At 40.8% G+C, this 13038-nt stretch overlaps 1 protein-coding gene across 5 annotated transcripts in view; it reads right to left on the bottom strand.

Moving 5' to 3' along the window:
* The window catches only part of SPG11 (SPG11 vesicle trafficking associated, spatacsin), a 76134-nt gene that overhangs the window by 24292 nt on the left and 38804 nt on the right, over positions 1–13038 (bottom strand). For all 5 annotated transcript variants that reach the window (XM_025295076.3, XM_025295073.3, XM_025295074.3 and 2 more), the window contains exons 21-27: positions 11985–12150; positions 10569–10774; positions 10067–10175; positions 8983–9142; positions 8322–8594; positions 7490–7690; positions 6625–6732 (exon numbers count right to left, since the gene is read on the bottom strand). In XM_025295076.3, coding sequence (XP_025150861.3) covers positions 6625–6732; positions 7490–7690; positions 8322–8594; positions 8983–9142; positions 10067–10175; positions 10569–10774; positions 11985–12150 — 1223 coding nt within the window. The remainder of the gene's footprint in view (positions 1–6624; positions 6733–7489; positions 7691–8321; positions 8595–8982; positions 9143–10066; positions 10176–10568; positions 10775–11984; positions 12151–13038) is intronic.

Raw genomic sequence — 13038 nt, 5'->3', positions numbered from 1 at the left:
TAGACACAAACTGAAATGAGAAAGAAATGTAAACATTTTACTACACAAAGAAATCAACTAAACACAAAAAAGGACACTAATGCAAGAGATGAGGGACACAACAGCTGTAAGTTATACAGAAAACAAAGCGCACAATAGAAGTCCTTTGTTATCAGTAATTACTTCATATGTAAACAGATTAAACTCTCCAATTGAAAGACAGAGATTGGCAGATGGATGAAAACATGCAATCCAACTTATGTTGTCTCAGTTCAGTTTAGTTCAGTGGCTCAGTCGTGTCCGACTCTTTGTGACCCCATGAATCGCAGCACGCCAGGCCTCCCTGTCCATCACCAACTCCTGGAGTTCACCCAAACTCATGTGCATCGAGTTGGTGATGCCATCCAGCCATCTCATCCTCTGTCGTCCCCTTCTCCTCCTGCCCCCAATCCCTCCCAGCATCAGGGTCTTTTCCAATGAGTCAACTCTTCGCATGAGGTGGCCAAAGTATTGGAGTTTCAGCCTCAGCATCAGTTCTTTCAATGAATACCCAGGACTGATCTCCTTTAGGATGGACAGGTTGGATCTCCTTGCAGTCCAAGGGACTCTCAAGAGTCTTCTCCAACACCACAGTTCAAAAGCATCAATTCTTTGGCGCTCAGCCTTCTTCACAGTCCAACTCTCACATCCACACATAACCACTAGAAAAACCATAGCCTTGACTAGACGGACCTTTGTTGTTAAAGTAATATCTCTGCTTTTTAATATGCTATCTAGGTTGGTCATAACTTTCCTTCCAAGGAATAAGCGTCTTTTAATTTCATGGCTGCAGTCACCATCTGCAGTGATTTTGGAGCCCAGAAAAATAAAGTCTGACACTGTTTCCCCATCTATTTGCCATGAAGTGATGGGACCAGATGCCATGATCTTCGTTTTCTGAATGTTGAGCTTCAAGCCAACTTTTTCACTCTCCTCTTTCACTTTCATCAAGAGGCTTTTCAGTTCCTCTTCACTTTCTGCCATAAGGGTGGTGTCATCTGCATATCTGAGGTTATTGACATTTCTCCCAACAATCTCGATTCCAGCTTGTGCTTCCTCCAGCCCAGCGTTTCTCATGATGTACTCTGCATATAAGTTAAATAAGCAGGGTGACAATATATAGCCTTTTCCTATTTGGGACCAGTCTGTTGTTCCATGTCCAGTTCCAGTGCTGTAAAGAGCAATACTGCATAGGAACCTGGAATGTTAGGTCCATGAATCAAGGCAAATTGCAAGTGGTCAAACAGGAGATGGCAAGAGTGAATGTCGACATTCTAGGAATCAGTGAACTAAAATGGACTGGAATGGGCGAATTTAACTCAGATGACCATTATTCTACTACTGTGGGCAAGAATCCCTTAGAAGAAGTGGAGTAGCCATCATGGTCAACAAAAGAGTCTGATATGCAGTACTCGAATGCAATCTCAAAAATGACAGAATGATCTCTGTTCATTTCCAAGGCAAACCATTCAATATCACGGTAATCCAAGCCTATGCTCCAAGCAGTAACGCTGAAGAAGCTAAAGTTGAATGGTTCTATGAAGACCTACAAGACCTTTTGGAAAGAACACCCAAAAAAGATGTCCTTTTCATTATAGGGGACTGGAATGCAAAAGCAGGAAGTCAAGAAACACCTGGAGTAACAGGCAAATTTGGCCTTGGAATACGGAATGAAGCAGGGCAAAGACTAATAGAGTTTTGCCAAGAGAACGCACTGGTCATAGCAAACACCCTCTTCCAACAAGACAAGAGAAGACTCTACACATGGACATCACCAGATGGTCAACACCAAAATCACACTTATTATATTCTCTGCAGCCGAAGATGGAGAAGCTCTATACAGTCAGCAAAAATAAGACCGGGAGCTGACTGTGGCTCAGATCATGAACTCCTTATTGCCAAATTCAGACTTCAATTGAAGAAAGTAGGGAAAACCACTCGGAGAAGGCAGTGGCACCCTACTCCAGTACTCTTGCCTGGCAAATCCCATGGATGGAGGAGCCTGGAAGGCTGCAGTCCATGGGGTCGCTGAGGGTCGGACACGATTGAGCGACTTCACTTTTACTTTTCACTTTCATGCATTGAAGAAAGAAATGGCAACCCACTCCAGTGTTATTGCCTGGAGAATCCCAGGGACGGGGAGCCTGGTGGGCTGCTGTCTACGGCGTCGCACAGAGTCGGACACGACTGAAGCGACTTAGCAGCAGCAGCAGCAGATTTTAAAAGACAGGTATCATATGAAGCATCTTCTCTGACAACAGTGGGATGATTTATAAGTAACAGAAGGAAAACTGGAACACTCACAAAATTATGGAAATTAAACAACTTTTAAAGAAAGAAGACTCAAATTACCAGATCGGCAATGGAAGTGGGGACATTACTACCTATTCTACAGAAAGAATTATAAGAGAGTACTATGAACAATTGTATGGCAATAAATTGGATAACCGAGATGAAATGGACAAATTCCTAGAAACACAAAACCTACCAAGAATAAATCACAAAGAACTAGATAATCTGACCAAATCTCCTAGTAAGGAGATTTAATCAGTAGTCAAAAAAGTCCCAACCAAAACCAATTTCTAACAAAGCAAAGTCATGGACCTAATGGGTTTACTGGTGAATTCTACCAAACATTTAAAGAAGAATTGATACCAGTCCTCCTCAAACTTTCCAAAAAACTAGTGAAAACACATCTCAACTTAGTCTATGAAACCAGCATAAACTTGATACCAAAGACAGATAAAGACACTAAAAGAAAACTACAGACTAATCTCCCTTATAAACACCGATGCAAAAATCCTTAATACAAGCCTGGCAAAATGAATTCAGCAGCATATTAAAAGGACTGCATACCACAGCCAAATAGAATTTATTTCTGGAATGCAAGAATGGTTCAACATACAAAATTCAATGTACATATCACAGTTTTCAACAGAATGAAGGAAAAAAAAAACACATGATCATCTCAATTGATGCAGAAAAGGCATCTGACAAAATTAAAACACCACTGCATGATAAGAATACACTCAACAAACGAGGCACAGAAGGAAACTACCTCCATCCACATAATAAAAACCTCACGTGAGGGCTTCCCTGGGGGTCCAGTGGTTGAGAATCTGCTTGCCAAAGCAAGAGACACAGGTCCCATCCCTGGTCCAGGAAGATCCCACATGCCAGGGAACAACTAAGCCCGGGCGCCACAACCACCAATCCACATGCTGCAACTACGGTCGCCCACGGCCCCTAGAGCCTGTCCTCCGCAAGGAGAAGCCCACACCCCACAGCCAGACAGCAGGCCCTGCTGTCCGCAACTAGAGAAAGCTCACGTGCAGCACCAAAGACCTAGCACAGCCAAAAACACGTAAGTAAAACTTAAAAAAACCCAAAAAACCCTCACGTGAAAAACCCACAACAAACGTCATCCTCAGTGGTGCAAGACTGAAAGCATTCCTCTAAGATCAAGAACAAGACAAGGATGCCTGCTTCTACCTTTCTAGTCAACACATTTCGGTAAGTTCTAGCCAGAGTGTTTAGGCAAGAAAAGGAAATAAAAGGCATACAAGAAGAAATAAAACTATCTCTGTTTGCAGGTATGATCTTACATAGAAAATCCTAAAGATTCTACCATAAAACTTAACAGTAAATGAGCAAAGTTGCAGGATACAAAGTCAACACCAAAAAATCAACTGCATTTCTATATACAAATAATGAGCAATCTGAAAAGGAAATTATAAAATCTTTCCATTTCCAATAGCATCAAAAATAGGACTTTTCTTCTGGTCCAGTGGTTAAGATTTCCACTGTAGAAGGTGTGGGTCCAATCCCTTGTCAGGGAACTAAGATTCCACATGCCACATGGCACAGCCAAAAATAAAGAATAAAAGTACTCAGGAATTAAACTTAACCAATGAGGTAAAAGATCTGTACAATGAAAACCACAAAACACCACTGAAAGTAATTAAAGACATAAATAAATGGAAATACATTCTATGGTTATAAACTGTAGGTCTACCATAGTTAAAATATTATTACTATCCCCACAATCTACAAATTCAATGTAATTCCTATCAAGATCCCCAAGACAGAAAATTCTAAAATCATATGGAATCTCAAGGGACCCTGAATAGCCAAAACAATCATGAAAAAAAACTTTAAACACACAGTGGAGAAGGCAATGGCAACCCACTCCAGTGTTCTTGCCTGGAGAATCCCAGGGACGGCAGAGTCTGGTGGGCTGCCATCTATGGGGTTGCACAGAGTCGGACACGACTGAAGCGACTTAGCAGCAGCAGCAGCAGCAGAGCACTCTTCCTGATTTCAAAACGTACTACAAAACTACTACACTAACCAAAATAGCCAAAGACAAGACATATAAGCCAATGGTTTAAAATGAAAGTCCAGAAATAAGCCCTCACATACACGGTCCAATTATTTTTGACAAGGATGCCAAGACCATTTAAGAAGAAAGAACAGTCTTTTCAACAAAAGGTGTTGGGAAAGCTGGATATCCACAAGCAAAACAAGGAAGTTGGACCCTAACCCATACACAAAATTAACTCGAAACAGATCAAGGACCTAAATACGTAACATCTAAAAAATTATAACTCTTGGAAGAAAACATAAGAGCTTCACAACACTGGATTTGGCAATAATTTCTTGGCTAGGACACCACATGCACAGGTAACAACAACAAAAAACCATGCAAACTGGACTTCATGAAAATTTAAGCAATTTTGTGTATCAAAAGACACGGTCAACAGAGTAAAAAGGCTACCCACAAAAAGGGAGAAAAAATTTGCAAATCATATGTATGCTATGGGATTAGTATCAGAATATGTAGAGAATTCCTAAAACTCAACAACCAAAACACAATTGAATTAAAAAAATGGGCAAAGGACTTGAACAGATGTTTCTTCCAAGAAGATATATAAGTGGCCAATAAGCACATGAAAAGATGTTCAGCATCACTAATCATTAGGGGAATGCGAGTCAAAAATACAATGAGACAGCATTCTCACACCAGTTAGGATGAAGACTATCAAAAAAACAGAAAGCAACAAGTGTTTAAGAGTATGTGGAAAACCAGAAGCCTGTGTACTGTTGGTGGCAATGGTAGAGCTGCTATTGAAAATGGTAGGGCAGTTTCTCAAAATATCAAAAATAGAATTACCATTATCATCCAGCAATTACACTTCTAGGTAGATACCCAAGCAAACTGAAAGCAAAGTCTCAAGGTATTTGTACAACACGTTCGTGGCAGCATTAGCTGCAATAGCTAAAACATAAGACGTTACCCAAATGTCTACTGACAGATGAATAGATTGGTATATAAATACAGTGGAATATTACTTAGCACCAAAAAGGAAGGACATTCTGACACATGCTACAACAGAGATGAATCTTGAGGATATTGTGTTTAGTGAAATAAGCAAGTCACAAGAAGAAAAGTACTGTATGATCCCACTGCCATGAGGGACGCAGTCAAAATCATAAACACAGAAAGTAGAATGGTGATTGACAGGGGCTAGTGGTAGGGGAGACTGAGGAATTATTGTTTAATGGCTATAAAATTTCAGTTTTGCAAGATGAAAAAAGCTATAGGGATGGATGGTTGTACAATAATGTGAATGTAGTTAATGCCACTGAACTATACACTTAAAATCAGTTAAAATGAAAAATGTTATATGCATTTTATCACAATTTAAAAAAATAATTAAAAAAAAAAAGAAGTTACCTGGTATGGCTCCAGTCATGGAGAGTGACAGACCAAGGAAATGAATGTCTCTATTTTCTATAATTTAGGAACCTCAGGGTTTTTTGAGTAACCGATTCAATATTTTCAAATAATAAAACTTTAAAGAAGTTTCACTATAGTTAAGATCAATGTGATGGGGAGGAAAATCTTATACTAAGATTCCATTGTGATATATTTGTTGGGTAAAATCAGTATATGGTTTTGTCTCATTTATCATAGAGCTCTTTTAGGATAGAGGGCAAAAGTGCTGAAACTCCAAGCAGGACCAAGGCATATTTCTTTTCCTTTTTTCTAAGTTCCTCTTTTTTCCATAGGGTTACTCAGTTCCACATGCTAAACAGGCCCGAAACAAGCACCGGAATAGGTAAAGCCTGAAATTAACCGTAAGGTTCAGCATCATTTGGACAGAAACCATGAGTATTGATGGAAAAAGCCATTATTTTCTGTCATAGTGAACAAAAGCAGTATTAAACCCCCTTCACACTCAAAGTTGTTTTTGGACTGGCAAAACACGGCCCATGTAACCACCACACTCCTCTGTAGCATCCACAGCAGACACCATTAATTCCTTTTCCACTGAGGTTGGCTACAGCGTCAGGATACTGATCAGAGGTCATTAGCACACTGGATGAAACCTCCCTGTCATCCATGGCAACTGATCTGCTATAAGCAAGGTCACTGCAACTCCCGTCCTGCCTCTCCATCTCTGGAGTGGTATAAATGATTCAGTATGAATCATGCCATGTTAACAGCTATTCACCTGTTGTCATATCCTGACTCTGAGTAGACAAGAGGTCACTTTAGTCAATTTCAGATCAGCAAGAAAGATTACTATAATTCCAACTTACAGTTTCAAGGCTCTGCTGGAACTCCACAAGTTTAGCTTCAGCCTCCTTATAATTCTTGAAGAACATACAGAGTTCATACATCTCCATCATCAACAGGAGTGGGGAATCCTTTGAGGAAGAGTTTGAATGAAGTTACAAAATCCTGAAATTTAATACTATTTTCTCAATGAATAATGCCAATACAAGACAGGTTACAGTAAAACAAAACTATTAATAAAGCTTCATAGTAAAGTGAAATCATCTATGTTAAAAAGAACAGAAATTAAATTTATATTTCCTTCTGGAAAAAAGATCTCAGGCCAGGCACACCTACTCAACAGCCCATTTTCTGTCTGTCCTGTGCCTGGTCCACTACACATGAGCAGCGGATGCTCCACTGGACGCAGCTGAGACACCGTGGCCAGCGCACACTCCCCGGTGATGGGCTCCACTGACCTGCTGAACTACTGTTCGTCTGTGGCATCAGTCAATACAATTTCATCACTTCGATGGGAGCTTTCTGTTCAGAGGATAGGAGTTTTTGAATTGGAGAGTATGGATCTGAACTGTAAGTAAACAACTTACTAAAGCATTTTGAGACCCTGGGCATGTTTCTTAAGCTCTGTGAGCCTTGGTATATCATTCTGTAAAATGAGGATAATATCACTCATAACATCCTTATAAAATACTACTTTACACAGGATTATTGTAAGAATCAACTAAAATGATATATATAAAGCACTTTGCTAAATAAGTGATAGTTCTAGTATCACTATCTATTGTTGGCTTGGAAAAAAAATCCCAGGGACAGGAATAATTGAAAAAGCCAATGGTGGATATTCTGAAGTAAGGCCTTTAGACTGAGGAAAGAATGAATTAACACTACCTTAAAGAAAAGCTGGAAACCTCTGATGAGAGTCCTGATCTTCTGCCTTGTTAGCAATGTCCTCCAGATGACGGAGAGGTCCTCCAGGCCCCAGACGTGGCCCTCCGCTGAGTCCTGAAGGGGTCCCACTGCTTCAGCTGCAACGTGGGGCTCCACAGAGGCGATGATCCAGACACAGAGACAAGAGACAGCACTGGCATCCTGCCAGCGGAAAAAACTCTTCAAAGTAAGGAACGCCTACACATGGACTGCCTGACTGAGGAAGCTTCCAGCAATGCTACAACTACAGATGGGTATTTCCTGTTGAGAACAAGTCACCTCGCTAAATTGGTTAAGATGACTTGAAAAGCCTTCAGACATGAAACAAACTCTAATGAACAACCAAGGGACTATAATAAGCTGTCCTGCAGAGTACAGTAGACCAAAAGGCCAAAAGCCTGAGGGGATCTATGTGGAGGTCAGGGAAGTACTGAGTGTAAGAAAACAAGCCTGTCCTCCATAGAACTGCTGACCAAGGGACTGTTCCGAGCATCCCCCATCCTGCTCAAGAGGAGAGCAGAGGAGGTCGGCCCACCAAAGCACCCTTCTCTGTGACTGCCAGCCCGGAGCCAGGGCTCTGACCACTTCAGTCACTGAACGTTAGGGCACAAGGAAGCGCACGAGACGGCCCAGGGCCTAAGCAGGAGCAGCATAGGTGTTAGGGACCTGCAAATCCACGCTGGAGCCTCACTGCCCTCGCCTCGCAGCCTCCCTGACGTCAGCCTTCTCTGTCTTCTTTCAGCTTTTTCTACTGCCCTCTGAGTCCTTAATTTAGGCTTTTTGAGATCCTCACCTGGAGACATGAGGCCAGGACACTGAGGATTGGGGCCTTTTGTCTCACTGCTTCTCCCAGGAGCCAGCACCAGGAGTCTGGCACCTCTGAACACTGAAGCAGAATCTGAAAGAAATCCGTCATCTCTTCTTTGTGTCTCTGGAGTTCCTGTGAGGACCTGTTGCAGACCTGGTCACTGTCCATTCTGGAGTTGGACATTGAGGGCAAGTTCTCAAAAGCCAGTCTTAAATGGTCCTGAAGAACAGGGCTGAAATACTGGAGAAGATATTTCACCTAAAAACATATTAGATGATGATCAAAAAAGACAATCAAATTCCAATTTCAGCTGGAGCTAAAAATGTTGGACAAAGAGGCAAACTTGTTCTTTCTCACCCTGAACTGTCAGAAGTGACCGTTGTATGTCAGAAGTGACCGCACAATTTTAAAGTCATTTGTTATGTCTGAGTGAGTTTCCAGATTCAATCTAGAGTCACACAAACTCTTCCTTCAGCTCTTTGGTAGTAATGACTAGTCCTTTGTCTGAAGCCAACCCACAGAAATCTCAGTAAAAATAGTCACCATAGCAAACAAAAGCTTATGATATACAACAGAAAGAACACTGTCTTCTGAGAAGTGCTCCAATTTCCTCTTCTTTAATAACCAGGAACAATCGGTGGCTTACCTCCTCTGGGTGGTGACTATGGAGCTGGCTATGAATAATAAACTGTAACCAGTCATTTGCTCTGGCACATTCTCTAAGGTAAGATGTGCTCGGTTTTATATTGTGGAGCCTGCAGAACTGTACCACTAATGCCCACTGGCTGCTGGATTCACTGGATAACCTGTAATTGGGAGTGGATATGGGGGTAAGAGGGAAAGAACTTGTTAAAATACAGCTTTAAGCTAGAAACTTAGCAAAAAATAAATTTAACTACAGTATATTCTCTAAAATGCCTTTCAACAAACACCAAATATTTATTAGAAGGCTTTGAAAAAAGAACTTTCGTCCATAATGCACAACAGCTTTCTCAGCATACTGGCAAAATTCCTTTCCCACCCCCCACCGCCCCACACCGGTACCAACCAAGTGTCTGTCAAACCAGCTATGTAATGTAGCATCTTTAGGAGAACTGAGAAAACATTCCCTCGAGAAACTGAGTGCCTGATTCTCTTGCATGATTCTCTTTAAGTGTCAGAGGGAGGCCTGACAGGCACCTGGACTTCCTCGCTAAGGGGAGGGTACCTGCTGAGCACACAGTCGGTGAAGGGAGGGACAGGAGAATGGTGCATCCCCAGGGCTGGGGTGGCAGGGTCAACCCCAGTGGACAGCAGAGAGGAAAGATGACGTCAATGTGTAAAGAGAGGGGTTTCTGTGGAAAGATGGTCACCTCACCTTCCATTATCAGTTGACATATATTAGCAAGAAAAAAAAAAAATCAAGGACATCACTTAGAGTCAACTTTTGTGAGACCCATCCTGCACCCGATTCCGACATGTTAACAGTGGCGATGTCTCAGACCAGCAGGGCCCTGGCAGAGGCAAAGCTCCTCTCCACCTCTTGGGAACCCTCTCTAAAGAAGGAATCATTATCTTCATTCTCCTTTTACTGATGGCAAGATGCATTAAAGTACGCTAAGTACTCCATGAGGAAGAAGATAAGGTCTAGGGGGGACTGGCAAAAACATCTGAGAGAAGAAACACTAGGCAAACACAGACTGGAATGGTCAGGTTTCCTGAAAAAGAGGTGAGGGTTGCAGCTCACAAACCTCTGTATTTCCTGCTGCTGAATGTTGCTCCATATGCCTTCTTCTAAGAGAACAAGTAATTCTTCTATGGTTGCCCTTTCACCCAGAGCAAGTTTAGACAGTTTTTCAGCTATAAGAAATTTAAACCACAAAATACGGTCAAGAGAAAAGTATGGTCAGGAAGTGGGCATTTCCTCTTTTTTTGGCCACAATGCATGGCTTGGAGGATCTTAGTTCCTCAAATAGGGATCAAACCTGGGCCACTGCAGTGAAATCAGTGTCCCAACCACTGGACTGTCAGGGAATTCCCAGGAACTGGGCATTTCTACTTGAAGAGTGTGGCCCAGAGACATTTCAGAAACCCATTAACGGGCCCAAAGAAATGAGATAAAGTACAAACATTCTGCAGAAAAAGGATGAAGCAGAAGATAATTGTTTCTTCCCCAACCACTCACAATTCAATGCTTTAGACCCATTTGTCCCTTGTCCTTTAAACAAAACAAACGACATAAAGGTGCTATACTTAGCGACTCTCTGATCGAGTTGTACTGAGCATCTTCATTTCCACACTTGTAGTTCAAAATTATATTGGCCACTTTCATATCAACTCTGAGCTTAAGGCTGTCGAGACCAAGCAATTCTAAGAAGCATACACAGGCGGCTCCTATTGAAGATATGTGGAAGCAGGAGAGCCCTAAAACATAGGCTTCATGGCCGACTTGCTGGACCCTGAGAAAGAAAGGGATCAAAAATCACATCAACACGTGAAACTTTTTTCTCACCAGAAAAAGCAGATGGATTTACATCAGTGATACTTGTGGACTTTGTGACTTCCTCCCCTGTCCCCCCATTGCTTTTTTTCACCCCCTGTACTCATCCACTTAGGTTCTTGGTAGCTTTTAGTTGTCTTCTGGCTCCATAGCCCCCTATTCCTTTATATTTCACCTTTTCCTAAAACACCTGTTCATAGTCCAAGTAATTTTTGCTTCCAACTTCATTCAGGGGAACATGGAAAAGAATTTATGAGAGACGGTCAACCTGTGATCTTATTAATTCTAAGGATGTACATAAACTACCCTTCCCTGGTGGCTCAGACGGTAAAGCGTCTGCCTGCAATGCAGGAGACCCGGGTTCAATTCCTGGGTCGGGAAGATCCCCTGGAGAAGGAAACGGCAATCCACTCCAGCACTCTTGCTTGGAAAATTCCACCGACGGAGGAGCCTGATAGGCTACAGTCCATGGGGTCGCAAAGAGTCGGACACGACTGAGCGACTTCACTTTCACACAACCTACCAAGAAAATTAATGGCACCTAAAGTGTGACATCATAAAGCTCATGCATTTTAAAGGACTCATATATGTTCTTTTATATGAATAGAAAAATTCAGAGGAAAGATACACAAGAAGTTAACCATGGTTATTTTTACTATGTACAATAGAATTGAAGCTGAGAGACAAAACATTTTTTTTTTCACTTTTCATCCTCTGATTTACTTGAATATTTTACCATAAAGTTGCATTAGTTACCTATAAAATAAACCAAGATACTAAGTCTGTATTTAGCTGCTGATTATATCAAATACTCCTCTCAATTCTGTGCTTTACAAAAGTGAATTATAAAAGACCAAGATCTTAAATACAGAATTCACATCTAATTATAAAATTCCCTCTTTGAAACTGCTAACATTTGGCAAGCTCCTGGTTCAATTTTTAAAGACATGATTCTAAGATATATTTATGATATTTAAAAATATATTTTAATCTTTTTCCTATTCACAAAGTAAGATTAAGTGCCAGACTCCTAGGGTATACAGAAAAGTACAAATGAAAAATAAAACGACCAACTGTGGTATGTTTCCAGTAGGTTTTTATAAATGCGTGTATAAAAATACACAAATATGCTTTTTATTAAGAGTATAAATTATATTTTAAATACTCACAGCTGCTTGGGGGTCTTGCTCTTGGTTAATTCCTGAACCAGAAAAGTACCAAATGCAAATGATGGCCGCCCATGATGTAAATAATAAGCAAAATTCAGACGTTCTACTACAGCGTATTTATTAACCAGGTCAGGGCTAGAGAAATGTGGGAGCTGACTCGCTGCATCTGGGGGAAAGTGAAGCAATATTAATCCTCTGCACCTCACCATGATCAACTTCATATCGGCATGTGGAAAACTTAACTTGGCAATGGTGAAAGAAAACTGGTCGCGATCATCATTTTGTACCACTGTGTATCACTTTGAACCACCAAAATGTAATCATTTTAAATGTGGAGCAGTAGCCCTCATTTTACGCAAAAATGTGTACCTCAGAAGCCACGTAAAAACGTATGTTTTAAACCTATTGAACTTGTTATTTTAGATGCTGTAATTCTGTATTTGATGATTCTTTAAGTTCACATTGGCAATAACCCTTTAACTACAAAATCTGTTAATAATCGGCACACAGAGCCTTTTAACTCATTCACACAGCTCATTTACACGGTGAACGCCTTCGTATCATATTTATACGAATCCTCTATTCAAGACCAACGCGTTGTACCTTTTCCAAAATACTGAGAATATTCATTTCTCCACATTAATACCCTAATAATCTTTTATTATAGCTACTTCTGTTTCTCATGTTGCGTTCATGAGCACCTTATTATCTGCATCATACCATCTTTCTAAGACCAGCAGTGTTTCAAAGTTCCTCTGTGCCCATGGAAAAAGCAGAAAAAAACATTTTTTCTTTTTTTAGAGAAATATGAAGTCAAAAGATATGTGGATGTGGAAAGTTCATATGAAATAATTGTTCCTATCAAGCCCTAATCTTTAACTGCTTCTTAACCACTAAAGACCTATTTTAAAAAGGAGATAAAACATTTTGAACTGTAAGGAACCATTTCTGGAAAACAGTGCATCTGCTCTTATTTTCATAGTTCAAAGCTGAAGTAAAATTATATCCTCCCATGCAATTCCAAAGGAATTTTTACATTCTGACTAGGTTCTTA

This window comes from Bubalus bubalis, chromosome 11, assembly GCF_019923935.1.
Source record: "Bubalus bubalis isolate 160015118507 breed Murrah chromosome 11, NDDB_SH_1, whole genome shotgun sequence".
In the NCBI taxonomy this organism is placed as follows: Eukaryota; Metazoa; Chordata; class Mammalia; order Artiodactyla; family Bovidae; genus Bubalus; species Bubalus bubalis.
Note: the sequence above shows the minus strand (reverse complement) of the source record. Positions and strands in the feature narration are given on the sequence as shown.